We start from the raw sequence: 23,043 nt of genomic DNA, 5'->3' as shown, positions 1-23,043 counted from the left end.
TCATTTTATTTATCAGTACAGTTTTAAATATCTATGTACTCAGCTCAAAGTTAATGAGGCTTTGTAACTGTAAATGTCCCTGATCAGATCCACAAGGGCCCAGAGTGTTTTAGCCCTGAAATTGCCTCAATGTCATGTTACCTGCCACCCCAGAACAAGAGTAGGTGGCTGTTCACACATGTGTCCCATTGTCCTGCCTACCCCCACTGCTGCCAACATGGTTTGCTGTCTCTGTGGCTGAAAGCAAGGCAGCCAGAATCAATGTTATGTATAGGTGCCTTGCTCTGACCTCAGAGGCATGACTGGAGGCAGTGGATGGCAAAGTGGGATGCACTGTAAACAGCCACCCACTGATGGAGGCCTCTGGAAGATTTGGAGCCAAAAGTAACTCTTTTTAAAATGGTGCAAGAGGGGTACATGGTAGATTCAGTTTATTTATTTATTTATTTATTTATTTATGTTTTTATACTCCGCCCTTCAGCCCTAAAGGTTCTCAGTTCACACCAGAACCAGGGATTTGGCCCTGCAATATCTGGATTACCTACCATGAGGACATGGGAAGGATGTGGTATTTGGCCATGTGGACATGGTCCAAATAGAATTCCCCTTATTTATCCAAACCCCCTGTTCAGTCACAATCCCCACAGCACAGAATCATGCAGGCACTCCATTTCCCCCTCCCATTAAATCACAAGAAGCATTTAGAGTAAAAGTCCAACTCAGTATATTTTTCATCTCTGAGAAGTGATTATTGGGTCATAATTACAAAAGTCCAAAACATGCTGCAGAAATAATCCAATTTGAGACCACTTTAACTGCCCTGGCTCAGTGCTAGGGAATCCTTGCGATTTTAGTTTATTGTAGCACCAGAGCACTCTGTCAGAGAAATGTCTCACAGAACTACAGTTCCCAGAATTCCCTAGCATTTGAAGCAGTTTCAAACTGGATTATTTCTGCAGTGTGTTTTGAACCAAATACACTGGGCAGTTAAAGTGGTCTCAAGCCAGATTATTTCTGCAGTGTGTTTTGGACCAGTGATTTCAAATCAGCATGCAAAACTCTTCTTTCCTACATTATCCTTATAAATCCAGTGAGAGAGGTCAAACTGCGAGAGAATGGTCATTCAAGGATAGCCATGCAGTTTCCTGGTTTCACCTTTTCCTCCACACTCCATGCCCCTGTTCAAATGATCAGTGGCTTCTCAGATGACAATAATCTTCCCCCTCCCCTTTTGAAGGAGTTTGTACCATAAAAATAAAGGTTTTGACACTATTTTGTTCTTAGGTCATGATCTTGGAGGAGAAATACTTTAGAAGCTCTTGCAGATGTGATTTTTCTCAAATTATGCTAAAGAAATAACATGATACAATGTTCTGTTCTGCTACCTCATGATGGAATGAATTTGACCAAGCACTCTTCAAGTGAAGTACCAGTGTGCCAGTGAAGTACATATGCTGGCAAGTTCTACCAAGCTAGTGATATTTCAAGTACAACTTCAATGGCAGATTGCATGTCTGTCATTCAAGAACAAGCCCAGCTACCTAAGGAAAGGCTCCTTACCAGAAAAATGACCACCAGCTAACAAACTGGCAACATCAACTTCAATTATGGTATAAAATAGTTGCAACTTGCACCAATGGATAGACGACCCACACTAATAAAATGACAAATATTCAACATCCAAACCTTGCAAAGAATTATATTAAACATGTCACTGCTAGTTTCAGTGTGGAGACACAAATACATTTCAAAGTGTTTACACTCTATATTTCCTCTCAATTAATACTTCTCAGCTTTGTTGATCTTTAACTGGATGAACAATGAAGGGCCTCACTTACCTGGCACGCCAGGGGGCATTTTCAGGTACTTTCCATTAAAATGCTGAATAACTACTTCACATTTTTCAGTAGATTCCATCCTGGGGGAGAATAAAGAAAATGATTGTTACTGAACTTCTGTCACTTCACAATGATTAGGAAAAAGCTATTTGATTGGGGAAGAAAACCCTCAAAAATAGGGTTGCCATATCCCGCCCCCCGGCGGGACAGTCCCGTTTTGGGCGGTGCCATCCCGGTCCGGTTTGGCGCCCAAACCGGGACGGCCCCGCCCACCGCAGCCACCTCAGCCGCCGTGGCGGCTCCAAGGCCTTGCTGAGGCCTGGGAGGGCTCTCCGCGGTTGGAGCTCCAGCCGCGGAGACGCTCCCTCCCGGGCCCCAGCAAGGCCAGGGAGGAGGAGGAGGAGGCCGCTTCCCACCGCGGCGATGGCCGCGATGAGGGGCGGCCCTCGCCCTCCTTCCCGGCCTGGGAGCCGGCCGAGGCTTCCTCCCAGGCCGGGAAGGAGGAGGGGACAAGGTTTAAAAATGTAGGACCTTTTTTTTAAAATTTCCTGTCTAGGAAATTTAAAAAAAAGGTCCTACATTTTTATACCTTGTCCTACATTTGTCCCAGTTTTCAGTTCGCCAACTATGGCAACCCTACTCAAAAACAATTCTTGCAGAACTTCATAACAGAAGCAGAGAGAACATTGTATATTACCATATTGAATTAGCTGGCATGGTTCTGTTCTCTTTCTCAATGTATTTACATGACAGCAGTAATATACAGTTTAATTCAAATTTGCTACTGATCTAATGTTTCACATGTGTTTGATGATTTCATGGAAGTGTAGAACTTCCTCAAATATAATAAAAATGCAAAAGGGAAAGCACAATCATTAGAGATAAAATGAGGGAAGCATTCTAAATACTATGCATTTTTGGTTTAAAAACAAGTAAGGCATAAAAAGAAATATGCACATTACAGACTATAAACACAAGCATTCAATATAATACTGTAAAAGCCTAGCACCTGTTATTTTAACATGCTTCTCTTGAGAGAAGCACCTTTCTCACCTAGAATTCTTTTCTAAGAGATTGAAAGACCATTAATTGACCAGTTGAGGGAAAGTTAACAACATACCTATTGTACATTTTTAATATTCTGAGATCAAAATGACTATAATAGTATGAATATGATAGCAAAGTTCATTTAAAAGGCTTAACCCTCCAGGGTCAATGTTCACAGATAGCTCTCTGAAGTTGAATATATAAAACTGTAGCAGTCACTAACCCACATACTATTGCTTCACTAAAATGGAGGTATAGATACTATTCAGCAGAGTATATTTATCATCACATATCTTGCTTCTGTTCTTTTCATAGCAAAAACTGCAGACACCTATAGAATCCCAATTCCTACAAACAGTTTAATTAAGACTGACCAAGATTAAAAAAAAAAATACCATGGTTAAATAGATACCCAGTAGAGACATGAGAAACTAAATATTGTTACCATTTCAATTTTTTCTTGCAGCCATGGAACATAAATGATAGCTTCTAAAAAGTTATTCATTTTAAGATTTACTACTTCTAATCAGATTCATAATTCTTCATACCAAACCTCAAAAATGCATAATGTGGGGGTCTGAACAGAATGTTTGGGTCTGAATACTGGAAGGCCCTGATTCCAATTCGTACCCACCCAAAAAATTCACTTTGGCCTGTTACAGACTGCCAAAATAAAGCTGCTTCGGGTCTCTTTGGAGGTATGCTGTTTAAATGATGCATGCATCCTAAGAATCTGGAAGCTGCACCAAAGCTGAACTCCAGTGCTTAGGAATGGAGTGTGGCTTTGGTGTGACTTCTGGACTCTTAGGACCCATGCATCATTTAAATAGCATACCTCCAAAGAGACCCGAAGCAGAGTTTATATAGGCTCATTTGACTCATAACTAATATCGCCATTGGACTGCTACCACTTCAAGCAGTGAACATCAAAAACTCATCTTAGAAAACAGAAGTTCTAACAGAATCTCACACAAGAATTAGGATGAGTAGTTGCCATCCTCTCCAACTATCCTGATTTGTCAGGGGCCGTCTCAATTAACTGTCTTTTGTCCCACTTCTTCAACTACTCTTCATATATGCCATTTTCTCTCTCCTTCTCCCACTTTACTCCTTTGTCTGCAGCTTACTTCAATTGCTGCAGAGTTCAAAGTAAAAAAAGTTGTTTGCATTCACTTAACTCAGTAGAGGGGAGAGGAGAGGGACTGAGCAGAATTTTGCCCTTACCAGTAGACAAAGACAAAAACAAAATGCTGCAGCTTCTGCAGCATGACTGTTTTTCCTCATTGATCACATTTGCCATCTTGACCCACACTCTGATATTGCTTAGACACATATCTTCCAGTATTTATCTGTGAGATGCTGGTGGATATGAGTTACATTAGAGCCAGCATGGTGTAGTGCTCAGAGTGTCTATGATTCTGGAGACCAGTATTCAAATCCCTGCTCTGCCATGGAAAACCAGCACATCACCTTAGGCACATCACATACTCTCAGCCTCAGAGGAAGGCAAAGGCAAACCCCCTCTGAACAAATCTTGCCAAGAAAACCCTGTGATAGATTCACCTTAGGTCGCAATGACTCGGAATTTACTTGAAGACACATAACAACAATGAGTTGGATCCACATAAAAATAGATCAGTACTGTATATGCATTACAATGAGAATGCTTGCCTTTGTTTGCCTTCTTTGTATGTATTTCGTCTTTTTCTGTGATGTGATAAGTGCCCCCTCAAAGCAGAACTGATCTTAAAGATTCAGAATAGAAAGGTCTGCCCTGGCAACATGTCCTCACTTGTATTTTTGGTTTCTAGCTTGATGTCCCTCCACCAAGGATACTGAAAAAACTGCAACCTTGTTTCGCACTCCTAGCTCAACTTTCTTTCACAGTGGATTAATACAAAGCTAACCCCATCTCTGCAAATCCTCTTTAGTTTTTACTCAGAAGAAGTGATAATGTATTCTTAGGGAGTGCAAAGCTTTTCTCCAGAGTCTAAACACAGGGGTATGTAGGCCGATTTGCATGCGCTCACTGAAGTTTGCAGAGCTAGGTTTGTAAAATCTGAATAGGAGATGATTAACAAGATCAAAATTTATGTTACTTTGTTTGAGGAGGAGGCACTAAAACTGTCCATTTTGGCTTGCAATCATGGCACTCTTTTGTTGACCTGACCACCCTCCCCAACACACACAGACTACTAGGAACATGTGGAATGAGCAATTCCTATAAACAAAAAGACTGAAATTGGGATCGTTCACTTTGGCAGTGAGTCTTTAAAGACTCCTGTCTCCAAAAGAATAGTAGCTGCAGGCGTGGAATGTCAAACCATGTTACCCTGCACCACACAGCAGTGACAATTTCATTTTTAAACATGGGGGCAACTCTTCAGAACTCAAAGTATTCCCAGCTCCATTCCTCAATGCAACAGAGAGGCTGCCAAGGGAAGGAGCTTCTGTACACTTGGTACATTTTATGTGGGAAGAGAACAAAAGTGAAATCCACAGTGCTTGGCAATAACTAAAGAGGGGGGGCACCACTTGAATTGCCAGCCTCTTTAGAAAGAGCCTCCATAGTCCATTTGCTTCTCACATTTTACAACTAACCACTCTTAAATGGAGGAGCTAGCTATCTGTAATGTGGCTTGCACACTTCACTTGAAACAGACACTAGTGTTATCAATTCCATCTAAAAATGAAGGATAAGAGACAAAGCAGTAGCAATGTGCTCTTTTTAAATGCACTTCTGAACAATTCTCCTTGTGCCCACTCTTCATCTCTATTCCCTGAATCCTTTAGAGCCATCTAGTTTAATGTACAGTAGGCAGTCTACAGTGTATTTACTGGCCCTCACATTAGAGCATGAAAGGTCACACTTCTGAAGGTTCAACTATTTATCAGAGGTGCAGCAGCAATGCAGTTGCCTCCTGTGGAATACAGTTTGCTGACATACTTCATGTTCATTCGAACAAACAATAAATGTAAAAAATCCTCCATCTGCAATAGACTCAATTGATCTTTACAATGAGCAGTGTATAGTGGGAAAATATCTGAACACATACAGTTAATGTATTCATAAGGTTTCCCATCTTTCACCTATATAAGCATATGAGAGCTTGGCAAAAACACACTACAAATAAGAATGCTATGAGTAAAACATTTCTATTGGACGTAAGAAAGACATAACAACCATTATGAAATGACGGTAACATCATTACTTTTTGTGTAATGGATAATGTTTATTCATTACATTTTTACTTGCTTTTGGACAGCTTTCTTGGATCATTTTAAAGAGATTTTTTAAGGCAAATTTCTTATCTTGTAAGATTTTTTTTGGCCAAAATATGAAATCTTATTCAATTCTCTTATAATATTAACATGAATTAGTTGCTCTCTCTCACACACACACATCCTCTCTCTCTCTCTCTCTCTCTCTCTGTGTGTGTGTGTGTGTGTGTGTGTGTATCCATGTTCCTTTTTTTTCTTTACAACTTATATCGCTTTTTAAAAGTAATTTCCCAAAGTCTGATCATAGGAGGATACAGGCCTGGAGCCAGAGTTGATTTTTTTTTTTTTTTTGTATAAACCTTAGGGAATCTGCTGCCAAGCAAGAAGAGAACAAATCATGTGATCCTCCAGATGTTTTTGGATACCAGCTTCTGTCAGCTCTCACTGGGATGGCTAGGAATGATGGAAGATAAATTCCAGCAACATCTGGAAGGCCAGAGGTTTCCTGTCTCTACAGTAGATTGCATATCTCTTTATATATGGAACACTGGGGTAGCAGTCTCACATAATTTCTAGCTTGACAGAATCAAGGAAAGGACAAGAATTTGCACAGAACTATTTATTATTTTGGCAAAACTTCTCATTTTATATATCCATTATACCCATGGTGTTTCTAAAACATGCACATCAAGAATTAGAAACCCGAGTTGATAATTTAAGCCAAATGTCAGTCATGACCAAAGCAACCCAAGTTCATCTTTCCAGTAGACATATATTTATATTATTTTTAGAGTGAATATTGTTTCCTCTGTAAACCATAATTGTCCCACATAGTTATTAGAATTTCAAAAGTAATGGGGAGCCTTCACAATGATAACAAAAATAAATACTGCATGCAGAGACCTTATGGAACTAAGTCAATAGTACATGCTCATTATGCCAATTAATACAACCACATATGAAAAAGACAAAATATGTATTAGAATGAGTAACAAGATGATTAGCTGACAGTTCCTAGCTAAACTCTGGCAGCTTAAAATAATAGGTTAGTAGCACAACGCTGTAATTTTTCCTTTAGTGCTATACTGAATATGTGGTTTCATTCTCATAAATTGACAATGAGAGTTACAGTCAAATAACATCTGGAGGACCACAGGTTCCTGATCTTTGCTTTATATGGCTTGTGAAATATAATTTCATTGAAGGACCTCCACCCATGAAAAAAGAAACTAGCAGCACTGTTTTTAGGTAGAACTTGACTCTCAAAAGGATAATATGGGCCTGAACAAACAGGCCAAAATAAAGCTGCTTCGGGTCACTTTGGAGGTATGCTGTTTATATGATGAATGCATCCTAAGAGGCCAGAAGCTGTGCCAAAGCCATGATCCAGTCCTATTTAAACAGCATACCTCCAAAGAGACCCGAAGCAGCTTTGTTTTGGCCTGTCTGTTTGGGCCCTATGAAACTGAAGTTGATAAAACTGAATGGAAAAAAAATTAAATCACAGTGTTAAGGTGTCATGTCTGTAGATTAAAAACTTTTCTTTCTTCTCACGCATGTTTGGAACATGGGATTGCTCTATTGGAAATACAGCCATATTGGGAAGGCTGTGTCACTCAGAATTAAAATATTTAGCAATAGGAAGTTATTGTTTTAAATGATTGCTGACTTGTACATTGTTCAGTGGTGTTTCTCCCCAAATACTGAAAGTTGTATTTGGGCTGCTGACATTCAAGCACATATATGACATCAGTGGAACTTCAAGTCATGTTTTATAGTATTACCAAATCATTTTTTGGTGTACTGTGATAGATTTTGCCCCTTTTCTTCTTTTAAAAGTACTTTCATACCGATCAGCACAAGTGATGCAACACCTAGATCAGTGGTTCCCAAACTGTCCTCTTTAAGGGATTTTGGACTTCAGCTCCCAAAATTCCAGACTATTGGCCAACATAGCTGAGGCAATGGCAAATCCACTCTGAAAAAATCTTGCCAAGAAAACCCTATTATAGGTTTGCCTTAGGGTCATCATACGCTGGAAACAATTTAGAAGCACACAACAACTTTTTGTAGCATTTACTAGCAGCTTCTTTAGTGTATGCTGTTGGAAAGTAATGATAGGAGGCTTATTAGTAGCTTTAGCAAGGCATGGGGAATTAGTTATCAAGGGGCATCCTTTTATCAGTGGTAATTGGGAGATATCAATCCTGAAAGGTCAATGATTGTCCCCTCTCTTTTTAGAAGAGAAGAGATAGGTGGAAGGAATATCAACAATTTAAGATATGCAGATGGCACCATACTACTAGCAGAAAACCCAATGACCTGGAACAATTAATAAGGAAATTAAAACAAGAAAGTGTTTAAGGCTGGCTTACAATCGAACATTAAGAAAACAAAAAGAATGACTTCAAAGCTGATGAAGAGGAAATTGAAATAGTTCAAGATTTACCATACCTTGAATCAGAATGTCAATTATAATCAAATCAGAAGACTAGAACTGGGAAGGGCAGCTATGAAAGAACTGGACAAGATCTGGATTGGAGACTGGGTTGAAATCCACACTTGGTTATACAAACTCACTGGGTGACCTTGGGTACATCACACATTCTCAGCCTTAGAGGAAGGCAAAGACAAACTTCATCTAAACAAATCTCACCAAGAAAAACCTGTGATAGGTTCACATAGGGTCACCATAAATCAGAAACAATTTGAGGGCACACAGCAACAACAACCTATTCTATGTCAACAGCCAAGGCATCAGACAATATTTTACAAGAGCCACCTTCTAGGTTCACCCTCCAGGAAGGAATGAGGACATGGCAAAACAGTCCCTTCAAATCCCATTCCAGTGAGAAATCCAGCAGAACCAACAGGAACAAACTCCCACTTGTCCACTTCTTAGCACAGATCATCTACAAGGTAAACAAGAAAGCCATCTCTCTCCAATCATTAGGCCTGTAGTTGGACTGAATCTATTTTGTCCAAAGAGTCTTGGAGGTGAGACTAGAATTGAAATAAATCTTTGATGAATGATATAATGTTATTTGTCTTCAAAAATATTACACTTGATCTTAGCCAAAATGCCGAGAAACGATATTTTTGTTAACTGATTTGTACTGTAAGATGTCCTGAGATCTTTGGATATAGGGGAGGATATAAATATTTTAAATAATTAAATAAATAATACTTTCAGATTTTTTTCAGTCCCAAATAAAAAAGAGGAGGGAGGAAGGAGAGAAAAACAGTGCATATCTTGACACACTGAGACACCACACTGTGAAATAAAAAACATCCATGATGCTGTGAAGTCAAAGGCTTTCACAGCTGGCATCCATAGGGTTTTTTTGTGGATTTTTTGGGCTATGTGACCATGTTCTGTAAGAGTTTATTCCTGATGTTTCACCAGCATCTTGTGGCTGGCATCTTAAGACAATGCTGCCATGGAAGTGAATGGAGTATACAGTATATATACTGTGTGAGGAAGTGATTTACATGTTAATCTGTGTCTTGATTTGTTATTGAATGGCAAGGCCTCAGGGTGTCAATTTAATTAGTGATCCATTGTCTGCTGGGAAAATAGGAATCAAAGAACATGAAAGACACTGCAGACTGGGTCAGCCAGAAAAATCAGCTGTAGCAGAACATGTTATAAACTATCCTGGACATAAACTGCTGTTTGAAAACACTGAAATTCTGGACCATACCAACAACTATCAGGTCAGAATATACAAGGAAGCCACTGAAATCCACAAACACCTAGACATCTGTGGTGGCTGGGTTCCCAGTCACCTGAGGACTTCTCCTGAACTACAAAGGGTTAATCTGGGAGGAGGTACATGCTAATGAGAGATGACATCACATGCTAATGAGCAGCTACATCATAGCTGACGTAAGGCTCACTTGGCCAATCAAAAGTGCCAGAGCGGCAGTTTCAAAAAGATTCCAAGAGAGGGTTTTAAATACCCCTGTAGGACCATGTGTCCTTTGTTCTCCATCTTGGCTGTGTTTGGAGAAACCAGAGGCTTGTCCTCTGAGCAGCCGGAGGACCGGCTCTGGCATGCAAGTAGAGTTGGCAAGGAGGCAACTCCCTGATTCCAAGAACTCCACAAGGACTACAAATCCCATCATTGTGTGAGTAGCTCAGGAACAGTGTTAGTCAGTACGTTTAGGTCTTTTTGTTATGTTTATCTAATAGCTTGCCTGAAATGAATATCTTTGTAACTGTGTTTTCTGACCTGCAAGGCAAGGAGGCCTGGCATGAGTGATACCTTCCTATTCTATACTATTTCTTTAAAATAAACTTCTTTCTTTTAAAAGCATCTGCTATCTCTGTGCTCCTGTACACGTGCCTTATTCGGTCACTGATTGCTGTGGGTTAGCAAGAAAGGAAACTAGATCTCTCTCTCTCAAGCAAGTCTCAGTGTGTGCTTGGGAAATATAGTTCATTGATAATTCACTGAGTGGTGGCAGCGCGACTATAGGACCTCCAGGGGTCTCATTCTGCTCAACAGGGAGCGAGAATGGAAACCTAAGAGATCCTAGAAGGGAAAGTTCTTTTTTTTAAAGGGACTCCCTGGGAGTAAGGGCCACGCACAGGGCTTTGCTCTCAAGGAATCATCACAACATCTTCAACAGGAAATAAGAAACCCTTAAAGTAAACACAATTTTGCTACCAGTCCTGAAAAACTCAAGACCCAGCAAATACAAATGACAACCAGCCAGGACCAGTAGTTTTCCAGCAGACAATGGATCACTAATTAGACACCTTGAAGCTTTGCCATTCAACAATAATCCAACACACAGATTAACATGTAAATCACTTCCTCTCAACCAAGGGTCACACAGTATATATATCCCACTCACTTGCATGCCAGCATTCTCTGAAGAAGCCAGCCACAGATGATGGCTTAATGTCAATAATAAACTCTTCTAATAAGACACTTAGCTGTAAAAACTCACAAAAAAACTATCCATGGTGCTCTTTGCACTTTGGGGCTGGTTACCTAGAAAATCCTCTACACTTACAAATGTTCCTTTTTTGCAAAGAAAAATATTACTTTTGTGCAGAAAACAGAGGGTTTTTTGCTGTTTGCACAAAAAATTATTTAAAAGGCTCTCTGCAAAAAGCACATTTTTGCACAAATCAATTTTGGGAGAGGGGGATCCTGAAGTGAAAACAAAACCCACCATATTCTAGCAAAGCCCAAACCATTTTAATTAATTCAGAATGTTACAGTGGATTGTTCTTAAATGGAAGGACAAAATTAATGAAATTTGGCAACCCAGTTGAGACACCACTATACACTCTAGCACTGTGCTCAAAACTGGAACACTGGAAACTAGCCAGTAATTATCCAATAGGATGGGAAGCACAGAGGGGTTTCTTTCAGCCAAAGGCTTACAATTGCCCTCCTCCAGGAATATTGGAACCCTTTGTTGCTGGGAAAAAAAGCACTGGCTCTTTCCTATACCAACTTGGCCAGTCACTTCTGTGTGTCAGGAAGGGCAAGGATCTAAAAAAAGACATGGTGGTTTTGACTTCACTACAGATCCTGTTTGCATCCTTGTTCAGTACAATTTGAAAAATATATCTACCTATGTAGACTTAGGTAATGTGTGTGTGCCTATGTGTAGAGGCACATCGATGCACAAATACTTGTGCAAGTATCCACTGGCTTAAAAGCCACACCATGATCCTCCATTGGAAAATGCATAGAAGAGTAAATCCCATTAGAAGACAAGAGTGTGTAGTCTTTTGATCAGAAATTGTTTGAAAGCTGTATCATGTTCTCCACTGGGAAAAACATCCCTAAGCAGTATACACTCCATTACAGGACGTGGATGCACGTTATTCTGCTATTACAGAATGAACCATGTTTCCTGATAAATGTCAGTTACAGAAAACTAACTTTCATTTTCTGAAGATGTTTCTTAATGATAGAAGTTCACTGAAATAGTAGATACCATCAGTTTTTTTTCCTTTGCCTGATGTCTTGTATCTTAAATTGACCTTCGAAGATTCACCCTGAAGTGACATTTTATAGAAGACTCATAAAACTCTGAAAACAAGAAAAAAAAGGAAGAAGAAGGAAATGCTGACAGTCAGGCATTAAACCATTGCAGTGCTAGTGGGTATATAATACTTAATGTGAAAGTGAGGATAAATCAATCAGTGCCTCGCTATGCTTTATGCTATCTATTTTCCTGTTCTGGAGATGCCAGTAAATTTGTTCAACATCAATTGCCTTAGAAGAATATGGCTTTATTGCACACATAACTACGTCAAAGTTACCAGTGGATCTTTATTTTTGAAAAAAAGCCAGCAGGCATAGGCCTGTGAAATCCCTAAATGTATTTTAAAAACTGCCCATATAAACCAGGAGTAGGTAAACTTTTTTGAATGAAGGGCTACAGTATCTTGAGGGAAAGTGATTGGGGACACACACAATAGGAAGCAGGGATAAAGTAAAAAATTGGGCAGAGTCCTGCTTCCTTTTTCTTCTTTTTGCCTTTTCTCCTTCATTAATCTATCATCCAGTCATTCTGTCATTCATTCATTAATTCTTTCTCTCACAGACAAACACACAAACTTTGAGGCAGACAGATTGTACTCAGATTTCTAATTCTCTGGGGAAGCTGCTTCAGTTCTAAACAAGTCATCAGGAATGGACTGTCACTGAATAAGGGTAAATAGACTGAAGCTTAATCCAGGCAAGACAGATGTTTTCCTAGGCAACTAAAAGGCAAACCAGGGAACAGGTATTCAGAGTCATAGCCATGTTAGTCTGGAATATCATTATGCAAAGGGGTCTTGTAACACTTTTGAGACTAACTGGAGAAAGAAGTTGTAGCATAAGCTTTCATAGACTTGGTCTACTTCCTCAGATGCCAGAAGAAGATGCATCTGTGGAAGTAGACCAAGACCTTGAGCAGATGGGACAAATGGAGCAACCAGAGGCCACTCCTGCCCTGATCGCTGTGGGACCATGATGACGGCACATACTCAGCCCCGATTTGGGCTGCCACCGTGGTCCTAAACAGGGCCATCAGAAGGAGAGGATCTTGTCTGATACTTTTTGGCCCACTTCTTCCACAAAGACACAGCTTTGGCATGGCTACTGGCCATGTTCAGGATGTGCATCATCTAAATGCTATGTCCCGGACATGGCTAGAAAGTGCGTCATTTGGCCCATCTGTTTCAGGCTGAATTCTACATTTCTTTCACACAGGTGCTACAATAATCTTTGCATACAGGAAATAGGCATTCAGCCTGTACACACTCCTTGAAGACACAGGCTTGCAATTTCACTGTACGCTTCGATTTAGAACTCAACATACTTTCTCAAGTTTCTGTGGTGGCCAAATGTGCGTTTGCACAGTTAAACCAACTGCACCAGCCATTCCTGGATATGTCTAATGGAGTGCACACATGGTATCCACTGGGGTTTGATTTCAGCAGCACTACCCGTGGATATCAAAATCCGTTGACGTTTAAGTCCCATAAAATACAATGGCATAGTGAAATCGTGCCCCTTATATAAAATAAAAAAACAAAGTTGGCTATTTGGAATTTATATATTTTTTTGGAATATTTTCAAGCCATAGATGCTTGAATCGGTGGATAAAAATCTGGGGATATGGAGAGCTGACTGTATGGCCATGTGGCGATACATGTCTTAGTTATATCCCATTTGGATTACTGTAACATGTTGTATGTAGGGCACCCCTTAAAAAGTGCTCAAATACCTCAGCTGTCACAAGGCACTGCATTCATACTGGAACTGTTCAAAATGGATTACATGACTCCCTTGCTACAACAGCTCCACCGGCTACTACCTTATCTACAGGCATAGTTCAAAGTGCTAGATATTCCTATAGAAACCTGTGTGACTTGGGTCCAGGCTATATGGAGGACTATATTTTCCCATATGAGCACCCACCCTGCCTGGGGGAGATTATTTTCTCAGTTGTGCCACCTTCACAGTTACATCTGGCAAGATTTGGGGAGAGTCTTCATGGCAGCTGCTTCCTGGCTCTAGAACATTCTTCCTAGGGAAACTGGACTTGTCCCCTCCCTGTTTTCCTTTTGCTGGTAGGCAAATACTTTACTTTCAAAGGACTTGAAGGAACAGTATATAAAGAAAATGCTTCTTATAGTATCTTACTTTTTTTTTACTTTCATGCCTTTTTAGTGGATGTTTTATATTTTAAAATTTAAAAAATACTATACATAGTTTAATTAAATTTTTAAAAATAGCTTTTTGTAAGTTTTTAACCTATCAGTGCTTTCATCTGTATCAGTTCAATTTTTGTAAGCCACTTTGATCCCCAGTCTAGAGGAACCATCACACCACCACCAACACTTGGGATTGGTGAGCTGGATATAGGGAAAGATTATGGATGCTATGAGTACTCCTTAATATTTGCATCCTCCACAAAAAGCAGGGACATCATAAGAAGGAAAAGAAGACCTGCTTTGAGATTCTCCACATTTCAAAATAAATCATGAATTTGTAGATTTCCTGCATGCATTTTCTGAGAGAGAAAAAAACCCAACATGAAGTCGAAGGCTTTCATGGCCGGCATCCATAGTTTTTTGTGGGTTTTTTGGGCTATGTGGCCATGTTCTAGAAGAGTTCTAGAAGAAACCCCAATATTTCTTGACAGGAACTAGTGTTTTGTTTTTGAGGTTTTTGCAGAAAATACATTCTTTCTACCCCCAAATAAGTTTTCTGCACAGGAAAACAATGTGTAATATTTCCAAATCGGGTTTCCCCAATGGAGTCCTGAAATATGAACCTTGCTTGAAAATTGTGCAAATGTCCATGTTCTGGGAGGAAAGGGATAAAAGTTCTTAAATTATTAATTCTTCCATATAAGAATGATATGAAATAACCAGAGATTATACATTCCTAGGGTAGATTCATTTATCTGTGTTACTTTGTATAATGCTTCACCCCCTATTCCACCACTGTATCAGTTTACAATTTTTAAAGCTCTGTGTGAAAATTCATATACTTTTAAAATGCTATTCCTTAATTTATGCCATCAAATACACTTCCTCCCTAATGTATGCATTTTTATGTGTATTTTTTAACTTCATTACAAAATTCACAGAAGTGTGAAAAACAAAAGATATTTGCATATGCTTGCATATTCATTTGGGAAGTGTGAATGAGGTAGGTTTATATTAAAATGTGAACTGAAAATAATTTTCTCTTCATTCTGTAAAGAGGCAATATCTACTGAGGTATAACAAAGAAATTTTGCATATCCCATATCATAAAGCAACGCCTATTTCCTTCTTTACACAACACATGCCAGGGAGCCAGGATAGCTTATTGCATAAAGTACAAAATGGTTCTGGAAAAAATGGGATACAATGAAATGGGATCTGAATTTTGCTATATTTTGTTTTGTTTTTCTAATCCTCTCTTTGCACAATATTAGCCTATATCATTACCAGAATAGAGCCTATTATCGTATGTACTTTATTATATGTCAAGAAATGTATGCCCCAAAATTGACCCTAAAATTTTGGGTCAACTTATATACAGGTCAATACACTAATACTGCTTAGAAAGGTCCTGAAACAAGCACTGTTGTGGTGACCCACTCTTCGTGCCTCGAGACAGGAGTTTTGTGTGTGTGTGAAAGAGTCTTTTCCCATCAAAGAAACACCCCATTTAACTCCACGTCTTTCTCTCCCCAATCTGATTTTAAAGCCTTCTCAATCCACCAAAGAAACACCTTATTTATCTCTACTTCCTCTCCAATCCAATTTTCAAACCTATCCTCCAGCACCTGAGAAGTAAAGTCTGGTGGTCGGGAGAGGTCCAGAGATGGAGAAGAAGAGACAGAAGTGGTGTCTTCCCTTTTCCATCTTTTGTTATAGTTTTATCCTTCACTTATCCACAGGTCATATCAAAATCCAAGATTTTGACCCTGAAGCCTTTCCCCAATTTATAAATGAGGTCGACTTGTACACAAGTATATACGAGATGTCTCTTTGGTGGCTTCTTTTTAGAAAATAATGGACAGGAAAACTGTGCGTAAAGCAGTATTACCATTAAAACAAATTTTCTTTGGTGTGTGGTAATGAAGCCATGTATGTAAAAAGTAGGGAATGGTGAAAAATTAGTTCAGTTTACATTGAAATGAAAATGTACAGGAAGATAAGTTTACCTAGAAACACATCCCCCTTTCCAAGAATTGCAGTAAATTCAATCCCCAGCATGTAATTTTTTTTTTTTTTGAAGGAAGGATATCCACACAAAGGCATTTTATTCAATTAAAAAAAGCTTTAAGGAAAACACCATGTTTGAGAACGTAAACAATTGTACATTTTCAAATTTGTACACAATTATTTTGAAAATGCACACAAAAACACATACAGATTTTCATTCAGTCCAGATAAAAATTCACTAGAGTTAAATTAAGCTTGCCAGGTTCTCCTACTCTTAGTGAATTCTGTGGGAACCCCAGAAAAAAGATACTTGTACTGAAGTAATGTAACCCCAGACCCACACAGTGCAGAGGAGCAGCCACCTTTTCCAGCCTCCAATGAAGAGGGGCCAAGTAGTTTTATGTCAGGTGCAATTGGGCCTGGATGCTGATATGGCTCAATGTCCTGGATCTCTTCACTGGTGTAAATGTCCCTGACATATAGTGCTATTCATCCTCCTTTCTTGTTTGGCCTATTTCTCTTGTATTCCTACATTCCAATCATAAGACTCATCCCACCAGGTTTCAATGATGCCTATTATATCATACTTGCTTTGTTGTGCTAGGAGTTGAAGTTCATCTTGCTTATTCCCCATGCTCTGTGCATTAGTGTAGAGACATCTTAGACCATGGGTCCCCCCTACTTGCTGTCTGTGCAAATTTTTTTGCCTCCCACTTTTGGGTCCTTGCACTGGTTGTCTTGTTCCCTCTATGACAGTTTGACTATTTTCTCCAGTCCTTTTGCCTTCCAGAATACTGTCTCCCTCTCCCACAACTCAGTTTAAAGCCTCCTGATCAAATTCTTGAGATTATTGGCCAACACATTTCTTCTAACTGGCATGAGATGCAACCCATTCCCTGCGAGAAGTCCCTCCTCATGGAACTTCAGACCATGATCCAAAAATCCAAATTGTTCTTGGTGGTGGATGCTCTAGTCAGTAAAGGCCTGCTGGATGAGATCCATCTTAATAGCCTTCTTAAAGGTTTCCAAGGTGGTAATCTGATGGATCTCATCTGGCAGGTCGTTCCAGAGTCTAGGAGTGATTGGGAAAAGGATTGCTGGGTCACTGCAGAACATGTAGTACTCTTCAGTTGAAGCACATTCTGTGTATGGTCCCCTTATTCCATGGTTGGTCAGCAAGCCTCTACGTTGCCTGTCTTTATTCCTCAGAAGAGAGCCACTTACATTACTAGATTCTTTGATAAGTCTGTATTTCACCTTGTCATTTTTGTTCTTTTCAAATCTCAACTAAGTATGTCAGTAAAAATACCAGTCTTCCAAATATAAGTTAATATTTCAGATATGTCTTTCCTGTTATCAAATTTATAATAAAGCAGAATTAATGAATTCACTAAGAAGAAGCAACAGTGTTTCATCATCCTTCATTCCTTCTTAACATTTTCTTGAGAGCATTGTTCTTTTGTATCAAGGACAAAAGGTGAAATTGCAATGCCTATTAACTCATGCCACCTTATTAGCACAGAAGAAACTCTTATCACTCATGGTGAACTCAGACATGTTACTTTGTACAGGAAAAGATGAAATACCTGTTACCATTTTATGTTCTCATTGTTTCATGTGTTTCTTGCCATGCAGAGTTCATTAGAGGAGTTTGGCTTTTACTTTGTTAACTGCAAAACCATTGTTTGTTGAAATAATTTTTGGAAAAAAAGAACAGCAACTTGCATCTTTTCTAGAAACAGGCATGCTCTATTCTTCCTACATGATACAAAATGAATGGGAAGGACATTCTGATCCATTTCAGGAACCTAGTATTTTATAGGCTCTCTGACTGTGCTATATAATGGTCACAGCTTGCACACACTATAAAACAGGCTGCTTCATTTTATGGGTGAGGGTAGTTCTGGAAGCGCTCATTAACTCCAATATGCATTCAAGACTTGTGTGCATAGCAAAACTGGAATATTGCTAATTTGTATCATACAGTCATTCCTCCATATCCACCACTTCTACTCAAAAAACCAAATCTTGATTCTGCCATTTTTAAAATAAGGAACACCATTTTACTTTGCTGTCGTTGTTAACTGCACGTCGATCTCAACTCATGGTGACCCTAATGGGACTTGAGCTTCCATGGATTTGGTATCCACGGGCGCTTCAGGAACCAAATCCCAGTGGATAACAAGGACCTGTTGTACAAGTCTCATAATTCAAAGGTTACAAGTGTCTTGTATCCATTTGCTCATCCACAAAATTACATTGTGGTTTTTAAAAGACAAGGTTTTTTTAAACCTTAATATTGGCTTTTAATACTCAATATAAAAGAGACAAAAGCATTTTCTTTCCTGATGCACCATAATACTAACAGCACAATCCCATAGATGCTTACTCAGTTGTAAATCCCTATGTATTCCAAGAAGATTATTTTTAGCAAGTATAGTGAGGATTGTAGCCTAAGGCTATTATTTTCACACATGATGCAAAAGATGCCTTTTGTGTTCTAGTGTGTTGTATTCCTACATGCTAAAAATGATTGATTGATTGATTGATTGATTGCACTCTCCCCACCCCCAGTCTAGGGCTTACAAAGTTAAAACAGATGCAGATAAAACATTTTCATTGTACAAAAGTAAAAAATAGAATCCAGTTATTATTAAAATTTAAAGCATTGAGTAACAAAACAATCAAAAAGAACAGGAGACGTAAACAACAGAAGACATAGAAACCCCCTCCCCACATCTTAGCAGACTTCAAAGGCCTACTAAAACAAAAAACTCCTCCCAAAACTTTGCCTGCCTGTAAAATAATAACAAGGAAGATGCCAGTGTAACCTTTCCAGAACGTTGTTTCAGAAACCGGTAGCAGCCACTAAGAAGTCCCACTTCTGTCTTCCCACCAGAAATAGCTGTGAGGATGGCCTCAACATTTGTTTGTATGGGTAGATATGGTCCTTCTGATAACATGGACCTGAACAATGTATTCCATTGTGGTCATACCCAGCACTTTGAATTGTGACCAGAAAACCATGTCTGTGGAGTCCATCCAAAATCATATGTTTTTTCTATCCAGTTCAAAGGCTGCATTCCAGTTCCAAATACACAATGCCTAGTTCCTTAGATGCTTCTCTAATGTCATCATCATCATCATCATCATCATCATGATCACTATCCTCAATATAATTGCTACCACCAGCATTACAATAAGAGCAGCAGTGGCAGCAATACTGGCACAATAAATGCAAATGTGTGTGCATGTGGGTGAAAACAGTCAACTGTCAGGATACCAGTAATTTATCCTGTTAGGTTCTTAAGGTGGACCTTCTTGGTCTTGAGCCAACAAAGTACTTATGGAATGGGCCAAGTAAAGACTATGTTAATATACATTGATGAAACATAACTACAGTACAGCAGTACATTTCTGCAGAGGGGAAAAACGGTTATTTTGGGAAAAGGGACTGACAGGGATTAGGTAATTTCCCCTCCTTTGTAGGTAGTATATGTTCAGCAGATAGTCTGCTCACTTCAATTCAGACACAGAGTTTCAAGTGCCTTATAGAGACACTGTGGACCCTGTATATTTCAGACTTATTATTTTCCTCTTCAATTCTGCTCTTACCAGTGGCAGAATTAAGAAATGTTATTCAATGCAAACATTTATAGGCACATTATTATTATTATTATTATGCTTTATTTATATAGTGCTGTAGATTTGCACAGTTTTTTTGACAGAAGGGTATATTTTTAAAGTTGAAAGATGAAACTCAGCTGCTTCCTAATTATCCCTGATTAAGAATACTGTCATCACACTAAATAAAATAATCTAACTTTTCAAGAGATGGATCCCCAACAGAGGAAGCCTCCTCTTTCTTGAACATTCAGCATGTTTCACATCCACAAGACCCCAGAGCTATAGCAAAGATAGCTTTTGAAAAAAGTTCAGAGTGCACTGTATAAGAAAGAGAGAAACAATTCCAGCACACAAAGCAGAAAGAACAAGATTTTCACCTGGCAAAGCCGACTCCTCTACTGACACCATTTGCATCTCTTAATATTCTGGTGGAAATGACATGTCCAAAGGGTTTCAGCATATTCTCCAGCTCCTGCTCATCCATGGAAATGGGTAGGTTTGAGATGTAAAGATTTGTAGGGTCTTGTTCTTGTTGCTAAAATAAAATAAATCACCTTATTAGATTCAACAGAAACAGGACATCCTTTAGCTACATTATGTCTCAGATAACAAAAGGCTGAGTACTGTGTCCATTTTTTCAAATGCATTTTCAAAGCATTCTGCAGACAGTTTAGGATGCACAAACTGAAGGAACACCACTGAATCTTTTAGATCTCCAGCATCACTAATTCACTCTGGCACTCTCTTCCAATAGTATATTATAAATGTTGAGTCTCCCTTATCTAAAAATTCTTCTGACTAAAAGTTTTTGAGATTTGGGGTTTGTTTGGATTTCGGAATATTTGTATTTACATATAATAATAATAATAATAATAATAATAATAATAATAATAATAAATTGTTTATTTATTAACCGCTTTTCCCAATATATAATGAGATATCTTGGAGATGGAACCCAAGTCTAACTACAACATTCATTCATGCTTCATATTCACCTTATACACATAGCCTGAAGATAATAATAAAATCCTTACAAAATTTACATAGTACTTATAAAACTTTTGTGTATGGAATGAAGAGGTGAAACAGACTACCCCAAAACAGTGGATTGGAGCCACTGTAGAGCTGTGCCCTATGGCACTATAGCAACCACATATCACAGCTCCAAATCTACCTTTTTGCCAGCCCAAAAAGAAGCAGCAAATTGCTGCTCCTTTTTGTGCTGGCAAAAAAGCTGGCTTTTCCAGCCTGCCGCAGCTTTAACATGTTTGGGTGGCATGTGGTGTGTAAACGTCACACCGCCAGAGCACCCGGAAGCCAGCCCACAAGTGGGCAGCTGGGCAGCATGAAGCTGGCTTCTGGCCATCTTAGAGGGAATGCGTTATGCGTATGCCATGCTCCAAGCTGGCTGTAAGCAGTCTTTTTGTGCTAATCTGTTCCGATTCACAGTTTGTGTATATTGACTCATCAGTATGCAAAAGTTCACTATCTCAGCTAAACAGGGAAAGAGTTTTGGTTTTTGGAGTATTTTGGATTTCAGAATTCTGGAAAGGGGAGACTCAATCTATACTCTTCCTTCAGTTAGAACCCCAGTTAGAGAGCTAGCTCTCTAACTGGCTCTTTCCAAATATTCTGCAGTTTTTTATTTGTTTTTGAAAAGGGACAAAAACTATTGTAAACTCAATGGCCAGCATCCCCTTAGTGATTCCTGAAAATGTACCTTGCACTACATATCTATAGCAGTTATTTTAAAATTATTCATTCAGCTGATGGAGGAGAGATGGAGTTGCATATGTGAAAACCATTCTGCATTTTAACATCAACAATTGATGCTACACTGAGACTATGTAGGATTTTAGCCTCTGGCCTTGTCTGCACTGGACAGGATACTCTGGGCACATTGGGGCAGCCTAGAGTACTGCAACTGCCTCAACCTGCCCTCATTACTTGCCATATCATTACTATGTTCTGATAGTCACATGCTAAGCACCTTGTTCTGAGGTCAGAACAAGTGGCCTACAGTGGCAGTGGATACACAAAGTGGCCCAGCAGGATGACCATGCAGACAGCACAAGAATGGAGGGCTCTGGCTTTTCCTGGAAGTTCTAGAGCAGCAAGTAACTTTTAAAATTCATTTTAATATAGTTATACCTTGGCTCTGGTGCAAAATGTGACAGACATAGTCTGGAGTGCTTGCACCAGAACCAGGGTTTGGGTTGTGCATCATCTGAACAGGACAAAACAAAACCTGGGGCGAGGGAGGAATGGGCATTTTGGACCATGCAGACACGATTTATCTCTCTGTGTTACAATGAAATATTTCATAACATTGTTTCTTGTTAGATATAATGTGTTGATGGTTGTGAAAAAGCTATAGCTTGGGCTTTTTTATAAGGGGAAGTATAGACAATTGTTGACTTATGATGGCATTTTCACACATTTAAGAAGAGCACTGTACAAGTATGCTTATGATCGATATGGTTACTGTAAGCTATAACATATTCACCCTTGAACTCAGGTAATATATCTTACAGATTAGGCTTTGAAACAAAAAAAGAAGCGCACCACACACACAAAATGACTGTGGCACTTAACTTGAGGGGAAATAATAAAAGCAACAACAATTTTAGGCATTATCTTCTATAATAGTGTTCCACATCTCTGTGGGTCAGCCTGCTTTCTCTTGGATTTTTGTTTGTTTTGTTTTGCTTCTACTATCACAGAAAGGAAAAGTACTATCTGAAAAAATGAGCTGGAAAAGAGGGTAACAGGTGGTATTTAAGGAAACCATGATTTTTATTTTTTTTAAATTAGGAACTTAGCCTCCAAATGCTTCATTCCCTTACGTACAGCAAAAGAGATAGTTCTGTTTCCTCTTTGCTTCTGGGGGGCCTAACCAAAAAAAATCATTATTTCCTGACCATCTTTTCAGAGATGGCATGAATATACCTTGGATTTATAGCATAAATCCAAATTTTAGCACCAAGAGTGGATCCACTGAACCAGTGGGAGATCAATATACATACTGTATATTCCGTTAATTCAATGTATCTACTTTGGCTGAGACTAACAATTGAACTGAGGCCTATGAATGCTTAGTAACCCTAATGGCTAACATTAAGA

The 23,043-nt window shown here is 39.1% G+C and overlaps 1 protein-coding gene across 5 annotated transcripts in view; it reads right to left on the bottom strand.

Annotated features, from left to right (window-relative positions):
* Positions 1-23,043, bottom strand: part of RBMS3 (RNA binding motif single stranded interacting protein 3) — an 809,235-nt gene that overhangs the window by 160,233 nt on the left and 625,959 nt on the right. For all 5 annotated transcript variants that reach the window (XM_042474219.1, XM_042474216.1, XM_042474218.1 and 2 more), the window contains 2 exons: positions 20,298-20,455; positions 1,839-1,918 (listed from right to left, as the gene is read on the bottom strand). In XM_042474219.1, coding sequence (XP_042330153.1) covers positions 1,839-1,918; positions 20,298-20,455 — 238 coding nt within the window. The remainder of the gene's footprint in view (positions 1-1,838; positions 1,919-20,297; positions 20,456-23,043) is intronic.

Source organism: Sceloporus undulatus, chromosome 6, assembly GCF_019175285.1.
Source record: "Sceloporus undulatus isolate JIND9_A2432 ecotype Alabama chromosome 6, SceUnd_v1.1, whole genome shotgun sequence".
Classification (NCBI taxonomy): domain Eukaryota; kingdom Metazoa; phylum Chordata; class Lepidosauria; order Squamata; family Phrynosomatidae; genus Sceloporus; species Sceloporus undulatus.
This window is presented reverse-complemented; position numbering and strand designations above follow the sequence as displayed.